This window comes from Pseudopodoces humilis, chromosome 21 (assembly GCF_049639895.1).
Source record: "Pseudopodoces humilis isolate 2021_Gansu_Grassland_sample_001 chromosome 21, ASM4963989v1, whole genome shotgun sequence".
Lineage (NCBI taxonomy): Eukaryota > Metazoa > Chordata > Aves > Passeriformes > Paridae > Pseudopodoces > Pseudopodoces humilis.
In genome coordinates, this window is record NC_142220.1 from 3,035,664 (window position 1) to 3,054,323 (window position 18,660).

The 18,660-nt window shown below is 50.5% G+C and overlaps 1 protein-coding gene across 3 annotated transcripts; it reads left to right on the forward strand.

Annotated features, from left to right (window-relative positions):
• Positions 1–2,220: 2,220 nt before the first annotated feature.
• CACNG5 (calcium voltage-gated channel auxiliary subunit gamma 5) lies at positions 2,221–18,309 on the forward strand. Of its 3 annotated transcripts, none has more exons than XM_088065353.1 (7): positions 2,221–2,328; positions 7,389–7,510; positions 13,600–13,909; positions 14,452–14,538; positions 15,417–15,557; positions 16,169–16,314; positions 16,712–18,309. In XM_088065353.1, exons 3-7 carry the CDS (start codon positions 13,702–13,704, stop codon positions 16,967–16,969), a joined length of 840 nt encoding a protein of 279 aa, XP_087921479.1. In that variant the 5' UTR covers positions 2,221–2,328; positions 7,389–7,510; positions 13,600–13,701; the 3' UTR covers positions 16,970–18,309. The 3 variants fall into 3 exon arrangements, with proteins under 3 accessions (XP_087921479.1, XP_087921478.1, XP_087921480.1); XM_088065352.1 differs by lacking the exon at positions 2,221–2,328 and adding an exon at positions 2,658–2,783 and having other exon boundaries at positions 7,336–7,510; XM_088065354.1 differs by lacking the exon at positions 2,221–2,328 and adding an exon at positions 2,658–2,783 and having other exon boundaries at positions 7,336–7,510; positions 13,605–13,909.
• The last annotated feature ends 351 nt before the right edge of the window (positions 18,310–18,660 follow it).

Below are 18,660 nucleotides of genomic sequence, written 5' to 3' on the forward strand. Positions count from 1 at the left end.
TGCTGTATCTGTTCTAAGCCACTAATGAAGCTTAAATCCCTCTTCAGCAATAAGGTTTGACCTTGGGTGCATCCTAAAAGCTGCTGCCGAGGTGTCCATGAAGCTTCAAGCTTCCACACTGACTAAAGAGTGGTACAAGAGGCTGCTGCAGTGGCCAAGGGCTGGCAGAGCTGCTCTGGCTGGGTCAGAGTCCAGCCCTGCCAGTGTGGCACGGCTGTGGAACATCCTGACCTGGGCAAGGTCCCACCCAGCTTCACCCACACGTGGCTGTGGAGGAGGATCCACAGGAGGAAAGAGCCCAGAAGGAGCAGTGAAAAGCGAGGAAGGAAAAATGATGCTGCCAGCTGGTGTTCTGTGAAACAATAAACCGAAACAGCTGTTGCAGGATTTGACAAAGTCCTGCCCCAAGGTCTGGGGGGATGCTGAGAAGATGTAAAGTGCTGATTGTCCTGTCTGGGACGGCCATGCCAAGCTTCTGCCCAAGAGAAGGCCTTTCCACTTCACTGTTTTTTCCTACCATCAGGAAATAGGTGTTATGGGGATGAATTCTGGAGAGCCCCTGATGAGGTGGGAGAGTTTAGCTGTGCTGCTGGTGTTTTGGGAGGCATCACTGGTGCTCTCTTTGATCCTGGCCCTGGAATCCTCTGGGAAATGCTTCTGGTGTGAGTGCTGGCATTGTGCACGAGCTTTGCCAGGGCAGAAGTTGCTGTATGGGACAAGCAGCAGCAGAAAATCCACCCAAGTGTTTCAGTAGTTTCCATTCGCATGAAAGCAAAGGGGAGGGGAAGAAAGTGAAGCTCAAAATGTGTATTTCTAATTGATTATATGCATGGCTGCTGGGGGCCTCTCACACTGTGTGGTTAATTATGTCACTGTGTGAGCCACAGCTTTATTTGTGTTGTATTCCAGTGATCCTGCCCAGAGCCCAGGCAGCAGCAGAGCAGGTTGTCAGTCTGGAGAAAAATGAAGGTCTGCTTTGTTTGGGTTTCTTTTTAACAACATAGAGAAAAGAAAAATGATGAACAGCCAATTACTGTGACAAAACCATCTACCCTGATAGCACATGGGGAACACCCAGTTCTAACAAACCTCCTGTAGCTTTGTGATTTTATTGGTAACTCTCTGCTCATGATCTCCATCCCAGGGAAGCCTCTTTCTCCTGGGATCCCCAGAGGGCTTTGCCTTTTCCAGTGCAGAATCCATTCTGCTGACCAAATCCCTGCTTTGTCCTTACTGTCAAACCCCCAAGGGATTTGTTGCTTTAAATTATTCCTCAAATGGGAAAAAGAGCCCAGGAAAATATGCTGAATTCACTGTAATTTAAGTATTGCTGTAACTTTGTGTGAAAGAACTTACGTGGTGCAGTCCCTCAAGGACAAATAACCAGAAACCTCTTGCTGGGACTCAGGTTTCTACCAGTCTGGATCTGGAACTTGCCTATTTTGAGCTCTACCGTGTTCTGATTGAAGAAATCAAACCCTCCACATCTGCACCAGCTTCTGTTCTTTCTGCAAACCAAACAGAGCTCAACGAGCCTGAGCACATGGCTCCATTGATTTCAAACAAGCCACCCAACAACAACACCTCCTCCTCATCTCATATCTCATTTTATTTTGAGTTATTCTATTTAAAGCAGTCATGTTTTGCTAACTGGGGACGCCTCTGCAAAGATGCAGCACGTTTTAGCCAGGGAGCTGAGGACCATGGTGTGTGTGCAAAGCCCCTGCAGAGAATGAGCTGTCCCTGCAGAAATTTCCATACAATCCCATACAATCCCATACAATCCCATACAATCCCATATAATCCCATACAATCCCATACAATCCCATACAATCCCATACAATCCCATACAATCCCATACAATCCAGGTGCTGGGATGGTGTCCATGAGCTCCTGGACCCAGCTCCTGGGCTGGCACTTCCCGCAGCAGGAGCTCCACATGGTCTGTGACCTTTTTCTTGTCCTTCCTGCTGTATCCAAGGAAGTGTCCCATTGCTGGACACCTTGATGGAGCCGCATCCTTCTTGGCTCTGCCTCATTTTCTCTGTGTTTTGGCTGAATCACCCAGTCTGGCAGGGGTTTCCAGAGCCCACAGCATCTGCCCCTGTGTCCCTCTCTTCTTTAGCCCTGCCTCTCTCCCTGCCTTGCCAAGCTGGCTCTCTCCAGCACACTGGGCTTGCTGCCCTCCAGCTCTCCCCGCTGTCTGCTGTGTCCTTAGCTCTGGATTTCACACCGGTGGCTGGAGCCAGTTTTCCCTTCCCCAGCTCCCAAAGGAGCCTTGTGCTGGGAAGCGCAGCCTGCCCGGCTCTTGGAGCAGAGTTTTTGCAGGTGTGGGGTGCAGGGGAGGAGGCGCAGAGGGGCAGGAGCAGGGCTGGCTCCCGGTCACAGCTCAGGGACCGGGGACAGAGCGGAGGAAGCAGAAAGGGAAGGAGGGGAAAAAAGCAAGGAATAGAGAGAAAGTGGGGAAATAAAGGGAAAGGGTGAAAGGAGAGGCAGGAGTGGGGAAAGGAGGGATAGAGGGAAGTGAGCGGGAGGTGGGGGATAGAGAGGAAGAAAGGGAGGATGGAGAAGGAGGGAGGGAAAACGGGGAGGATGGAGAAAGAGAAGGAGGGATGAAGGGAGGGAGGGAACAGGGGCATGGAGGGGAGGGAGAGGTGGGCTGGCCCCGCCGGCGCCATGTGATGCCCTCTCCTCCCCGGGCTCTCCCGGCGCGGAGCGGAGCGGAGCGGAGCATCCCCGGGGCCGCCGGCAGCGTCCCGCCCGGAGCAGCTCCCGCGGGGCCGGTGAGTGCCGGGACTGGCGTGGGGAGGGGAAGGCTGGGGCTCCTTCTCGTGCCCCGGCCAGGCTGTCCCGGGAACGGGGCGGAAACGACCCGGGAGGCGGCTTCGCGGGGGTTCCGAATCGGATGGAAAGCCCTAAAAGTTTAAAGCCGAGGGAGGTGGGATCAGGGTGCGGGGCCGCAGGGCTCAGGGCAGGTATCCCTGGGCTTTCCGGATTCCCCCTGGAGTGGAAGCCGGAGGGCACCGCCCCGGGCAGCATCCGCAGCATCCCCAGCGCGGCCCCGGAGCGCAGCGAGCCCCGGCGGGCGCGGCCGGAGCCGCCCGGGTGCCCTGCCCGGGTGCCCTGTCCTGGTGTCCGGGTGCCCTGCCCGGGACTGGCACCGCTCGGGTGCCGGCGTTTGACTTCGCCCGATTCCCGAGCGAAGGACCTTAGCATGAAGAAGCCGGAAAATCCCGGCGCTTCTTCCCTGAGATCTTCATCCCTGGGCTTTTCCCCATCACGCTGCTCTAACAGAGGCCATCTCTTGGGCGCTGAGAGCATCCCCGTCCTCAGCGGCGAGTTTGGAGGGTTTTGCTGAGGAACGGATGTGGATTTATCCCAGGGAATATAAAATCTGCGGGAAGTCAGGCTGTGAATGTTTTCCAGAGTAGCAAACCCCTTGGAGAGGGGAGTGGGAATTGAGTGAGGCTATCTGATAAAACCCTGACCTGGTTCTTAAGTGAAGTGAAGTGCCGGGGGTGAGGGGAAAGGCTGGAGTGTGTTTCCATATGAACAGGGACATGGAGCCTGTCCTCACTCCACGCGCTCCTTACTCACAGCCTGGGGAAGGTGGTGAAATGTGAAATAAATGTGAAATGTGCTGGTTCAGCCACCAGGCGAGCAGGGAGGGTCTGACACGGCCTCTGGCTCTGATAAATTGCCGGGCATTTCGCAGAACTTCAGCAGCCCCTGACGCCGGATGCTTTTTGCGGTTTTTAGGGTTGGGGCTTCCAGGCTCGGAGCTGTGGGAGCTCCTCGGGGGTGCCCGGGGAGAGGGTCCGACCTCGGCACCGCCGTGTCCCCTGTGTGTCCCCTGTGTGTCCCCTGTGTGTCCCCTGTGTGTCCCAAACCCCCCCGGGGGAGAGGAGGCCTCGTCGGAGCTGGCAGGTCCCTGCACGGTCCAGGTGAGCCTTTGGAAAGGGCAGCAAGGGTGCTGCATTCCCTGAAGGTAGCACTGCTTCAGCCAGAACGCTGCAAAAGACTATTTCAGCTAAAAAAAAAAAGAGAATTTCTGCTGAGTTTCCCACAGCAGCAGTGAGTGCTTTGCTGGAGGAGCATTCCCGTGTTCCCATCACTGCTGCACTTTGGTTTCACGAGTGCCCCATGGCTGGGCTCCTTTCTGAGGCTCCTCTGCCACTGTTTGAGCAGCACATTTCAGCCTGTCACGTCTGGACCCGCGGAAAAAGCCAAAGGGCAGGAGAGTGGCTCCCAGCAGCCCATCCTGTGCCATCACAACTTGCCCTCAGGCTGTCTCCAGTGACACCCAGGGGACAGAAATGCCTCTGTCTGGGGTTTCTGCTGATCCCCTGCTGTATTCTTGTAGCTGTTGAATATATTCATTGAGCTGAATGAATTCCCACCTGGCAGCATCCATAGCACAGCTTTTGCAGCTTCAGCTTTATTTATGGAGAGGGGAGGGAATATAAAATACAAAAGAGAAATAATGCACAAGCCTGCAGAGATTTCAATGGTAGCAGTGAGCTGTGTGAGGATGGAGTGAGCACCAGGAGCTTTTCCCAAATCAACTGGGAAGATTTAAACCCCTGGGTTTAACGTGGCATTTTGAAAATAACTTTTGACCTAGACCCCATCATCTAGTTATGTGGGGGTCTTAATATGACTGAAATTAAAGACAGTTTGGGTTCTAGGTGTGTTCTAGAAAGATGGTTTGGTGTCAAAGTCATATTGATTTTTAAAGCTGTGTAGTCACGACTTCTGATATTTGTAGTAAAACATTTACAGGCACAATGGAATTTGTCAAAGGACACCACACATGCCATAATCAGGCTCAGAAAATGGGTTGTTACAGACCAGTGGCGTTTGTGTGTGGTTTTTTAAGAAGACAGGAATTACAGTTTTTCTTTTATTAATGAGGCAGGTAGTGCTTATCAGTGCAAACCTTTGTTAGAGCAGTGCCAAGGCGTGAGTGAGGGCGTTTTTGGAGCAGCACAGCAGATGCATCCACTGACCCAGGACAACTTGTGGATAATTCATTTTCCCACCCAGTGCCCATCCAGAGCTTCCTGATGCCATCCCCATCCTCAGAGAGCAGAGGCTCAGGTCTGCCAGGGCAGGACTTGGCACCTACAGCTGGCCCTGCCTCCTTCCCAAGAGACACAAAATGGTTATGACAGATGTTCCTTTTCCCCACAGCAGCTCTGCTGGGAATATCAGGCCAGGTTTCACCTGGGAATAGGTGCTGGGCTGGGGAAGGATGGAGGGGAGTGAGACCAAGTCCATTCCCTGCCTGTTCCCACAGCCTTTCACAGGATGTGGCTGCACTTCCCTGTGCTGAGCAGGACAGGTGAGGCCACGGCCTCCTGACCAGCTCGTGGTGGCTGGCTGTTCTCAGGCTGCTCCACATCATGCATGGCTTTTCCAGCCCTGTGTGCCAGGACATTTACTGTTAAATACTGGAACTGGTAACAAATCTTGCTGAAATCTGGGTGGTAGAAAGTTTAGTACCTCCAGTGATGTATAAATACTTATGTACATTAATAATCCTGATTATTAAACCCAACCAGCTGCATAAAGCAAAGACCTTTCCTATGTGAAAATGGGACCAAACTTCAGTGTCTGCTCAGCATCACACGTGGAGAGTTGTGCATGCATGAAGACATCACCAACAGCTTCCAAGGAGCTGTGTCCCAAAATGTGTGAGCAAAGCCAGGTGGAGCAGCTGCTGGCTGTGGTCACTGGGTTTAGTGGCAGCCACGAGCATCACCGGGTTATGAATTCATTTGCCAGAGGTGTGGATGACACAGCCCTTCTGCACTTCATGCCATCGTTTTGCTGCTCAGAGGCTTTGCAGTAAAGCTGGTTTCTAAGCAGGGAGGAGGGAATGCAGTCTCCTGGCTAACGAGGCACTTCTCCCTGCTATCCATCATCTCTAATCACACCAAGGGGACTCGGGTCTCTGCAGCCATGGCCAGCACGTGCTGCCTGCCCACTGTGCCACTTGTCTGCAGCCCTCAGGGCCCTCAGGGGATTTCTGCCTTTCTCTCATTTATCACTCCCAAAATGTTCATAAAACCCCTCCAGCTGCCAGCACTGGCGAGCAGAGCAGGAGTGGGGGAAGAGCTGTGGCTTCCTGTGTCCCCAGCTCAGGTACCCACCGACACGGGGGAGTGTAAGAGCTTTAATTAGCTCTTGATGCTGTTTTTACCTCCCAGCATGCTTAATTTAGCTCAAGCTGTCATGTACAGATCGTTAAGGGGAAAAGAAGGAACCGGGGGTGTTGGCCCCTCTCTGCTGAGCAGCCTCAGCTCCTGAGCTTGGGCTGTACCTGGGGCTTTTCTTAGACTTTCCACAGCAATGAAATTTTATAGCCCAGAGACATTTCATGGACAGCTCTTGAAGTGCTTACACTGAATTGGGGGCTCTGCTCACACCCATTTCGGTTTAAAACAACATCAGTGTCTTCCAGAAGAGGCGTTTGAGTCCCTGTTACCTGCCTTGCTGCTGGAAGGACACAGAAACCTTGGAAAGCTGCAAGGAAGAGGATTATTCTCCCCTTTTTAATCTAGTTGGAAGCGAACAAGGACCAGTTGCTAAAGCTTTAATAGCCCACCAGAGCAGCCCAAGCTTGGTGCTGTGGTGAGTGGATGTGCACAGCTGAGCCTGCTGCTCTCCCTCATCCCTGGGTCTGTGGCGAGGGAAGCTCGGTGCTGCAGCCTGAACAGGGTCACTGGATCGTTGGGTCACTGCAGTTCATGAATTTGGGATCTAAATCCAAGCCAGGATGCACCTCAGGCAGAGGTTAATGGGCAGGCTCCGCTCCCATGGCAGCGAGGTTTCTGCAGCTCCTCTGGCACAGTCCCCAGCTGGTTTGCTTTGCAGAATTAGGTATTTCCCTCTTTCATTCTGCTTTTGTAGCTCTTTGTAGGGTACTGAAACCAGCAGTTCGGCTCAGGTCCCTGACTGTGAGCGTTCTGACACACTGTGAGTAGAGAATTCTGTCAGATTCGGTAGGGAAAGAGGACTTTGGGAAGGGCTCTGCAAAGGGCAGGGCTCAGCTATTGTTAGGGTTGTAAACTTTGAACGGATATATGGGTTAGAGCTGGGGAGCTGGGCCTGGGTGTGTGGGCAATACTGCAAGCTCAGAGCTTTAGCTCCTGTTTCCCTCTTGAGAAATGCACTTTGTGTGATGCTTTTCTACAGCACCCCAGGGCAGGAGCTGCCAGCACATGGATGCAGAGCCCTGCCTGCCATCTGCCTGTCCCTGTGTCCCAGCACCCTGCACCCCTCCTGTGGGGCTCTCAGAGCGGGAGGGCTGAGGCTGTGCTCTCCCTTCAGGTCCTGCCTGGTTCCCAGAGCCATCCCACTCCCAGCTCTTCCCAAACCTGCAGCTGAAGCCTCCCCTGAGGACCCTCGTCCTTGCAGGTGATCTGCCAGAACTGCTCTTCCCACCTTCAGCCCCATCTCAGGTTCTCCACTTGCCAGAGCATCGCTTCAGCTGGGGTTAACAGAGGTAAGAGCCTGAACCACCAAAGAAAAAGGAGACACGTGGGTGGGCTGGGTTCTATAAAAGTTTTGTGGGGGATATCTGTGGATCCAGAAGGACCATGTGAATGAGACTGACTGTACACACACGGGCTGTGCCAGCAGCCTGTGAACCAGGACCATCAGGGCTGGTTGGGAGATGATTTTATCTGCTGGAAGTTGCTGGGTCCATCCAAACCCGTTGTGTGAAAGAGCTGGAGCAGTGACATCACTCCAGAGAGTGCCGCAGCATGGCAGAGCTGGCCAGTTTGGGAAAGGGTCTGCTTTGAGGGCTGGGATGGGAAATAAATCTCAGTAACTTCTCCTTTGACCTTGGGAATATCATTTGATCTCCTGATATTTGCTGCTGGAGCTGAGGTGGGCTCAGTTATCAGTAACAACTCTCTGCAAACCTGACCCAGGCAAAAGGGCAGGTTTTGAGCAGCCCACAGCAAAAAGGCTGGTGTGAGATAAAGAAGGAGAGGGAAGTGGGTCAGCCTTGGAGATTCAAGTTATGGTGCTTTCTATACAGCATTTCCATCGCTCTTGCACTGCCACAGCAGGATTTTTTTCACCAAACTGTAAAAAATAACTCTGGCAAGAAATGAAGCGCAGGAAGTGCTAGGGAAAAGAGGACTTCTCAGAAAAATTATATAAGTCAAATTTAAGAGAGATAAATCCCAAGTAATCTCATTACCAAAATCAGTTAGTGGTGAGCCTTGCAGCCTGTGAGCTCACAAATTGTTTCTTACAGATTATTTATCAGGTGTTCCTTGTGTGTGATGACAAGCACAAAATTAATAGGTTTGTTATTGCTGTGGCTCAATCTGGGCTTAAATAACTCATAACCAGCCTTCCTTTTATTCATTTATTTATTTTTAAAGCCTCCCTGGAGAGCCTGTGAGCCCAGTGTGCCCATTGATCCAGTGCTGCCGTGTCTATCCGTCGGCAATGGCAGCATCGTGCTGCTGTTCCCAGCTGAGGGGAAGCTTTCAAGCCCAGTATTGATCCTTTTGAAGTTTGTTTGCTCGTAGTCACAGTTACAAGCCCTTGTTCAAACTGCCATGAGATAGGCTGTTTTATTTCTTAATATCAGGCTAAACCTCCTCCACATCAAAAAGATTTATTCCTGCACTTAATTTTTCCAATATGTGTTTTCTCTCTCAGAAATCCAGCTGACATAGCTGCGTGACACAAATGCAGCTTTTAGAGCTGCCTGGTGTATTTCTGTCTCCCCATGTGCCAGGGGAGGTGGTGGGTGCCAGCAGCCCAGGACAGGGCACCTGGGAGCCCTGGGGACCAGATCCAACCCATATCCTCTTTGGAAATTTCCTTCTCAGTGTGTCAGTGCAGGAGACACCACTTTTCTCTGCAGTCATCTCTGCTCTCTTCAGCTATTCTATGGAACCAGAGCAGCCCTGTGTTCCTCTCCTGCCTGCAGCACACCTTTTCCAGGCTTCAGGAGAGACTGAAGACTTCTTCCCAAGCAGTAATTCCAAAACCAGAACTCTCTTTCCCAGCTGCCCAGCTTTCCAGGTCAGGTTTGTGGAGCTGCTTCTCCTGCAATCCCAGATGGAGCCGTGGGCGCTGCCCTCACCATCTCCTCCTCTTCCTCTCCTCAGCTGTGGTTAAAGTCAGCTCCCCATGTGCTCCTCACACTGGTCCAGCCCTCCCTGCCAGCCCACAGAGCACCAGGCCAGCTGCCCTCAGGCTCCACCTGCACACCCAGTTTTGGGACTGAAGCATTTGCACCCTTTGGGTGCTCCACGAGCTCCCTGGGATCATTCTGTTTCACCAGGGTTATTAATGACCAAATCAGCCTTTTCTGGGTTTGCCCCTGAGGGAGCCAGGGTGATTAGTGCTGTCTGGAGGAGGGTGACAGTGCAGTGGTGGCCTCAGCACAACCCTGCCTGCCTAAGCACTGCCAGCTCTGAGAAGTTTTGTTCTCAAAGAGCTGCTCTCCTTCTCTCCTTGACCTATTTTTTTTTTTTTGCCCACATCCATGGCCTGTGTTGTGTCCTGAGGAAGGGATCACACTGCTTGAAGGCCCTTTATTTTTAGCCAGCCCAATTTCTTGTTGCAGCTTGGTGGGAGCTGGTCCTTTCAGTTCAGCTCCATCACAGCTCACGTTCTCCTGCTCCAACCCAGATCTCTGATGTTCTTTCTACATCCATTGCTCACTCAGAGGGTTTCCTTTCACTGACTTCATTCCTCCTCCTTTATGTTCTGCTCAGCCTCTCCCACTACTCCAGATCCATGGCTGAGTCTGTGATTTCCCTTGGCCCTTGGTTTGCAGCATGGACCAGACATTCACAGCCACAGGCTTGTCCTGGACCTCAGCACCTCTCCACAAACAAACCCTTCCCTCCTGTATGCTCTGATAACCTTGGCAGTGCTTCCCTTCCTCCCAAATGTCACAAAATTGGATATGATGCCACATAAAAATCAGTGGCTTGGCCCTGCTCCTTCTGCTTTTACCCAGAGCAGGAGGGAGCTGTTGTTTTCTGCTGAACCCAGAGCAGTGATTTATTGAGGTGACCCATCCTGTCCAGGCAGCTGACCAGTGATAAATTCATTTTTCTCAGCCTGCCCACATAGCCCAGAGCAGTGGCTTGTGCTTGCCATTAGGCCACAGATGTGGGCTCAGAAATCTGCCCAGGATATTTCCTTTCTGTGACTGTGGAGCAACAGATAAGGACTTGCTCCTAGATCTGGGTGAACTGCGTTAGAAACGCCAATACTCATTCATTTCCCAAAGGATTCAGGCCCAGCAAGGACCATGTGCTGTTTCCATCAGCAACTGTTGCTCCAAGGCAAGGAGAAATTCATTATGAAGACTGCAGATTACATTGCAGACTGCCTTTATTATTCCCTGGACTACTACCAGAATGCACAATGTGATCGAAGGAACAGGAACAGTTCTAAGGTTCTATTTCCTGGAAATCTTTGGGGCTCTATCCATTTAATTTAAAACCCAGCTCCAGTTGGAAATCAAACAGCCATAGGAAGCAGAACACAATTGATAAAGGTCATTGTGGACTAAATCCTCCCTGATAATCAAGACAGCTCCTCTTCTTGTCCTTGAAAAACCTTTCCCCTGGGAGCCCTGTGAAGTCTCCAGGCACTGGACCTGGGGAAGATTTGCTTCAAGGAGATGTTCTGCACCACCCCAGCCCCTGTTCCCCATCACACCAGGTGGGATTCTATGTGCCAAGGCAGTAATAGGCATCATTTTCTAATGCACCCATGATTTCATGGCAATTGAAGTGTGAGAGGGAAAAGGAAAGAGGCAATTGAGAGTTGCAGCTCTGACGCCCGACCCCTGTCCCTGCTGCTCACGTCACACCAACAGAAATGAGACCAAATGAGTCTATTTTCCAGTGCCTGATGTTGGTGGACAACAAATCACAGGAAATACTTTGTTATTCCCCTCTAAGTGTCTTTATCTGGACCTTCAGATACTCCCTGCTATGATTTTTGGCTCGTTATTAACGAAAATGTGCAGTGAGGATGGTTGTTGATGATATGTGAGCCAAGAATAGATTCCAGTTCCTTCTACCATTTTGGCACCAAAATGCCAAGAGGGATGAGACACCCTGTAGTAAATGCTGCTCATTTTGAGGCAGCAACTAGAAAATATGGCTCTGGCTGAGCTATATGAAAAGAATGGATGAGCCAGAGGATCTGTGTTTTGGCTGTTTGATTGCTGAATCCAATGGGAATCCCTAGAGATGGGAAATGAATCTGCCCCAGGAAATGGCAGGTGCAGGGCTGATGTGCTTCTCTGCCCCACAGCCACCAGTTTCTTCTCTAGCTGCTTCCTCCTAATTCTTCAGGGGAAAAGGAATCTGAGCATCCTCTCAGCACTTCGCTCCTTGCTCCCCTAGCAGGGAGGTTTTCCTCCTGGGAACACATCCTATTTTTTTTTTTTAGCTGAGGGAAGCATTAAAAAATAACACTGAAAATGAGGCTGGTTAGCAAAGCCAAAGGTGGAGGGAAAGTTTGCAGGAGTGTGAGCTGGAGCACTTGCTTGGGCTGTCTGGAGACAGCAATCCCCTTCCTGTAGGCTGGAACCTTCTGGGAAAAGGCACAGCGTGAACGTAGGAAGAGCCAAATCCTTAATTTCATATGGAAGGGAATTGTCAAAGCTGTTGCAGCCCTTGAGGGTGCGAGTACATCTGCTTCCTACCAAGATGTACTTGCCTGCTTTGGACTCGGGGTCAGATGCGATAATTAAAGACTCCCTCTCCTTCTCTGTCTTTCACACAAGAATTTGACTCTCTTCCAGCAACATTCCCTGCTTTTCCTTCTTACTGCTGCCCAGAGCAGTGAGCTGGAGGGGCACACAGACCTTGGATGCTGCATCTGTTCAGTAAATGCCTTTCTTTGGACTCCACAGTAACTACAAGTTTCCTTTGTGTTAATCTAAATGAAACTGCTGCAAACACAGCCCAGGATGGCTGTGGGGAGCGGGTGCCGTGGATTTGTGAAGACAGAAGTGCTGAGGATGAGCACTGCAAGAGCTCAGAGCTCCTCAGAGTGCTGGAGGAGCAAGAAACCTCTCTCAGCATCACCTACTCGCTTTCACCATGAGAGAATTATGGCACAACATTATCTTTGGAGGCTTTCAGGTGTAAAAGTACAAGCTGTGAGGACTTTTGGCATCTCTGAGAGTCTGTGTAAGCAAGTGAGAATTAATATATTTGCATCTGAGGCACTAGAAAAAAACACCCTCCTCCAGTCTGCTTGGCCGTGTTGGAACAGGGAGTTGTCATCTCCTGGTCCAGGCAGGATTTGTGTCTCCTGATTTAATCACTAAACCCACCACCTTTACTGCAGTGATAACAGCAACAGGACTTCTCTTCCAAGGAGTCTGTTCACCAAGGGAGCACAAGGGTGTGAAACAAAACTGGTGCAGTTCTAAAGGGAGTCCAAGGGAGATGCAGCCCGCTTAGAAAGTCAGTAGCTTTTGTTGTCTAGCTGGATTTAGATATTTTTTCCTTGCTGCTTGCAGTGCTGAATAGCAGCAAAATGTGCCTTGGAAAATATACATGACACGGCATTTATCTGTGATTCATTCTGCCTTTATAACAGCAGTCAGTAGCACTATCTGCATCTTTGCTACTTCACACAAGGCCATCTCTCACACCTATCTTTTTCCTTCTTGCTCTTATTCCTTTAATCTTCTGTTGCTGAGGGTTCCCCCCCTGCCCCCTACTAATTTCCCTTTTTTTCCTCTGCACCAAGAACTCTGATTTCTGGTGCTATTTAATCAGTCTGCAGAGCACCATAGGAACTGCTAATTTGCCCAAAGTAGGAAATGTGCAATAAAATAATAATAATAATAATAATAATAATAATAATAATAATAATAATAATAATAATAATAATAATAATAATAATAAAAGATGCTATACATAAGTGACATGGGGATGAGGGGAGCTTTTCCTTTACAGTTTTCCCAGGGCCTGGCTGCAGCTCTCTGTCCACATTTCCCTGCCTCCCTCCAAAGCACAAGGTGGGTTTGGACAAGGGAGGGTACTGGCAGCTCTGGAAGGAGCAATACAACAAAAAAAAAGCAGATTATTGTGTCATGCCACTCTGCTTCAAGTTGTTTGACGATGTCATAAATGTAGCATGGCTTTTGCAAAATTAGCATGATCTCCCACTTGGTAAACCTACCCTGGAAGTGGAAAATGGCAGTGTTGGAGGGGAGAGGGGTGGTGATGGGAGCTGCTCAGGGCTAGGGGTTGTTCCAGCAGTTCTGAGCAGCTTTGTTGATCTCTGATCGTGGTGTCCGTGATCCTCAGCAGCTCCTGCCGGGGACTGGCAGTGCTTGATAAGGCTCGGCAGGGAGATAAGATAAGATGCTGCAGTTCGCCTCCATCCTTTGGGGGATCAGTGCCAGCTCTGGCTGGAGCAGCAGGAATTCACCTGCAGCACACCCAGGGAGCCAGGGAAGGAGCTGCTCCCAGGCCCGTGCCATTCCCACATGCCGGGTCAGCACGGGGCAGCAGTCGGGTGGGATTTGGTTCAAGCTCTCCGTCTGTCAGTGATTGCTCTAATGGCTCCTTTCAGCTCAGACTGCAGAAACAACTGAGGGCAGAGCTTTGTCCCCCGCGCTCCCCGCGAGGCTCCGTGCCCAGGGCTGGTCCCACATCCGCAGCCGGGCCGGACCCGATGCTGTTGGCAATGAGCGCCTGCAGCAGGAAGGCGCTGACCCTGCTCAGCAGCGTGTTCGCCGTCTGTGGCCTCGGCCTCCTGGGCATCTCCGTCAGCACCGACTACTGGCTCTACCTGGAGGAGGGCATCGTCCAGCCCCAAAACCAGACGGCAGAGATCAAGCTCTCGCTGCACTCGGGGCTCTGGAGGGTCTGCTTTCTGGCAGGTAGGGTGTCCCAGACAAAAGCATCCCCTTGGTTTGATGTGTGTCAGTGCCACCCAACAGGAAAGGGACGAGAAAAATGGGATTTTTAGAGACTATGCCCACCTCTGCTTCCAAACTCTGGCCCAACCTTCGGCAAGCAGTGTCACCTCTCCATGCCTGACTTTAAAGGATAAATGTGCCTTTGCACGTGGGCTTTGGTGAGTTTGCTGCTGCCCTGCCAGACCCCCTGCCCTGTTCCAGAGCTGCAGCCACGACGCCTTGGGCAGCAGCTAAAACCTTTCCATTTCATCCCTGCAAAATTTAGACTCAGGTCAGCTGGACCATTCCCTCCATCTGTGCCAAGCCTGATGAAGAAACTTGGCTGCAGGGACAGAGCTGAATAGAACCCAAGGGAATGGGAATCTCAAAGTGACCAACCCGAAATGTCACAAAGTCTCAACCACTTTGGAAAAGTCGAGGGAGAAGTGAGGAGCTCTGATATCTCCCCTGGGGTGACCTTAAACCTTCTGGCTTCAGAGTTCACGTTTTTGTGTCTGCCGCAGGTGAGGAGCGTGGCCGGTGCTTCACCATTGAATACGTCATGCCCATGAACATCCAGCTGACGTCCGAATCCACAATCAACGTCCTGAGTAAGTGGTTTGGTGGGTTCCACCCTTTACATCCTGCAAATCACCGAGTCCCAAGCACTAGGGACCCTCCCCAAGAAACCCCCTTTGTGTCTTTTCCAAGGAAGCTCTGAATTCCTTGACAGTGCTGCCACACAATGATGCAACTACATTTTTTACTATGGGAATTACCCAGTGTGCTCATAAGCTTTTGAGGACGTTCCTTTCTAATGGCAGGATGCCCACGGAGGCTCTAAGCTGTACAATTTCCTGTCACTGGCTATTCAGCACTAATGTTTATCAAAGTGTTTGGCTTTTTAGTCTCCTCTCCATAATTTGCAGCTGTATTTATTCCCTAGCAATTTTACACATTTTATAGCAGGATGAATTAAGGATGGAGTGTCACAGCTCTCACGATGAATTCTGCAGTCATTTCTGGTTTAATAAATAGAAGTGTTCTGCAAACATGCAGTGAAGCTAGAGAAAAATGCAGGTTCTGATGGTTTCCTATGCAACACTTCACATGGGAACCCTTAGAAATGCAAACATCAGCAGAGTCACCACCATGGAGGTGGGACACTGGCATAGGTTCCCCAGAGAATCTGTGGATACTCCATCCCTGGAAATGTTCAAGACCAGGTTGGATGGAGCCTGGAGCAATCTGGGATAGTGGAAAGCGTCCCTGCCCATGGCAGAGAGTTGGAATGTAAGGTCCCTTCCAACCCAAACCATTCTGTGATTCCATAATTCTGTTCTACTCAGCTCATTAACAAGGAGAGAAACTCAGACACAACATGGTCTGAGCAGGAGGATTGGAGCCCTCTCACCCAGCCAAGCCCATTTCTCACAACATTTAGGGAATATCAACCCGTTCTCACTTCCCTCTTCTCCCCTCTCAACAGAGATGATCCGCTCTGCCACCCCCTTCCCTCTGGTCAGCCTCTTCTTCATGTTCATCGGCTTCATCCTGAGCAACATCGGCCACATCCGGCCTCACAGAACCATCCTCGCCTTCGTCTCAGGGATATTCTTCATCCTGTCAGGTGAGTTTTGCAAGCCAGGTTTTCTCCTGACAGCCCTTGAGCACGGAGCATGTTGGCTTTGGCAGCTGCTGGTGCTCTCCTAACCTGCCCTTGTGGCTCCTTGATGGACTCATCACTCCCAGCTCATTCCCACAGCCTGATCAGACCTTGTGGGATAGATGCAGAGCTTGTTTGTGGAAATGTGGGGAAAGGCCCCCCCAGCCCATGCAGGAGCAGCTGCTGGGGGACAGGATGCTTCTCGTGGCTCATCAGTCACAGCAGAGATCTGAAACTTCAAACTGCTCAGTTGGGCTGTGTCTACACGAGAAAAGTGAATGTTTTATTCATGGTGTTGTGCGAGTGCTAAACAAATAGCTGTGACAGCTGAGCTTTGAAGGAGCTCCTGCTGGAGCCAGATCTCTCCTCCCCGTGCTCACAGATTTCCGCGAGCAGGGAATGCTTGACTGGAATGAGAGGGGTGCCCTGGCTTGGAGCAGCATGAGGGCAGCTCCTTCCCCCAGTTATTACAAGCACACTCCCAAATTCTTTTACTTTCCCCCAAAGTCAGGCCTTCAGGGAGCTGCTTCTTCAGCAGCTTCATCCCTGAAGCATTTCCCACTGTCCTTCTCCAGGTCTGTCACTGGTGGTGGGGCTGGTCCTCTACATATCCAGCATTAACGATGAGATGCTCAACAGGACCAAGGACTCGGAGTCGTTCTTCAATTACAAATACGGGTGGTCCTTTGCATTCTCTGCCATCTCGTTCCTTCTCACAGAGGTACCCACGCCCTGTAACCAGTGTATCCCATTCCTGGGGGTGGGCAGACTGAGGCTGAGGGCAAGAAGAGGGCTCAGACCGGCTTGAAGGGAGGGCTGTGAGGGTAGGGGGGTAACGTGTAGCATGAAGGGGACATATGGGGGGGAAAAACCCAACCTAGAGCACTGATGGGGCATTTGATGACAATTTGACGCGAGGCCTGAAGAGCAGAGGAGGAGATGTGGTTGTGGGGCATTAATCATTGCACAGATCCAAGGCATGGGGCCGGGAAGTGACAGCACTTGGGTGCTTTTGAGCATCAGCACCAGCACAAAAAAGGCGATTTCTGTTTTGTCCTGTTTGGGTGGTGGTGCAGCCGCGGGCGGGGAGGACCTCAGGCCGTGTTTCTGTCCCGCAGAGTGCCGGGGTGATGTCTGTCTACCTGTTCATGAAGCGCTACACGGCCGAGGACCTCTACAGACCCCACCCCAGCTTCTACCGGCCCCGCCTGAGCAACTGCTCCGACTACTCGGGGCAGTTCCTGCACCCGGACGCGTGGGCACGGGGCCGCAGCCCCTCGGACATCTCCAGCGAGGCGTCCCTGCAGATGAACAGTAACTACCCAGCCCTGCTCAAGTGCCCTGACTACGACCAGATGTCCTCGTCCCCGTGCTGAGCCCCGGCGCCCCGCGCCCGCTCCGATGGTCGCCGCGTCCCAACTCCGTTTGTCGTATTTTCAGGCCGCTCTTTCTGGCCAATTCTCTATTTATAGGAGCGTAAATATAACCAGAGAGATTGGTTATATAACTAATAGTGTAACCTAGAGAATTGGGATGTTTCCCTTTCTTTGTTTTTTTGGGTTGTTTTATTCCTCCCTGCATAACTAAGAATCTCTCCAAAGTCCTCCTCTCACAGCTCATCCCGCTGAGCAAACAGCAGTTCTGCCTGGGGGATAAATCCAGGGCTGGACTCGAGAGCAGGAAAAAGAAAATAGAGTAGAACTAAGGGAAAAAAGGTGTATTTTTTTGGAGTAGGTAGGTAGGTAGGCTGCTAAAGTTTGTGCATTCGACTGTATCATTGAATTCTGTATTTACGGGCCTGAGCGCCAGCAGGCATCAAAGATTTGTGTAACTTTCCAAGAAACAACCAGCATTAGAAAAATATAAATTTTGTCTTGACTGAACATGTACTGATTGGTATCTCTCACTGCTGGATATCACTTCCAGCCAGGCTGGAATGGGAAATAGCCATCCTTTGATGAGACCTCAGCAGGCTTGAACACCAGCAGGTTGTTGTTCCTCTATGGCCACTTGCAAAATCTTGCTTAAATATCCCATCTTGGACTGGAGGCACACTGAGGTGCTGGGCTGGAGGGATGGCTCCAGAACCCAAATTTCCTCTGCTGTCCCATAGACAGGAGGTCTGAAGTATAAATGGGAGAATTTCAGTGCAGCATTGAGTGGAAAACAACCTAAACCTTTCCCATGGGAAACATCAGGTGCAGGATTTAGCAGAAAGAAGTTATTTCAGTGAAAGGCAAGATCCCAAACTGGTGTAAAGTGATGTAACTGAGATTATTGGTACAAGTCCACTGCAGCAAAGTAGTTGGCTTATAATACATTTTGGCAAGAAAATGGTATTTTTGCTGCTTTCTCTGTGTGCGTGTATATAAACTTTATTTTGAGGTTTTAAGTTGGAAAGTTTCATTTGATTCTTTGGCATTTTGGCCTTAGCCAGCTGCCAGGGGAGAGCATCACTGATGGAAAACAAAGGGCAAGGAAGGAATAGGATGTGATCCCTCGTGCAAGCTCCAGCTTGTCACCTTGCAGGAGAAAGAGCTTTGTCCAAACTTTATTTCTGCTCTTGTTATTTTAAACCTTTCTGAAAATTTCCTTTCTGCAAAACAAAATCGTCTGGGGATTCTTGGTATATTTGAGCTTGTTTTGTCTTACTGTTAATTAAAAGACATAGAATATATGCAGTTTTAACCTCATTTGTAGCACACTGCATAGTGAATGTTGGGCCTCTTCATTATTATTATTTAATATTATTATTATTTATTACTTGCTATTAAATATTTATTATTTATAAACTCCTCCAAATCAGGGGCCAAATCCTGGTGCAGCACCACTGTTTGCATCCATTATGACACCCATTCCACAGGACATCACTGCAGGAGTGTATCCAGCCAGCTCTGGAACAGGATTATTCCTCCCCAGTTCCTCCAGAGGAGCAAGTAATACATATCTAGTTTTTATCTGGGTAGACTCCTAATTTGAAAAGTTTGAAAATCAGGGCATCTTTTTGTAGACACAGTTCTATTTACCCTCAGTTTCTGTATGACCCTCAAGCATTTTTGTGTTCTCA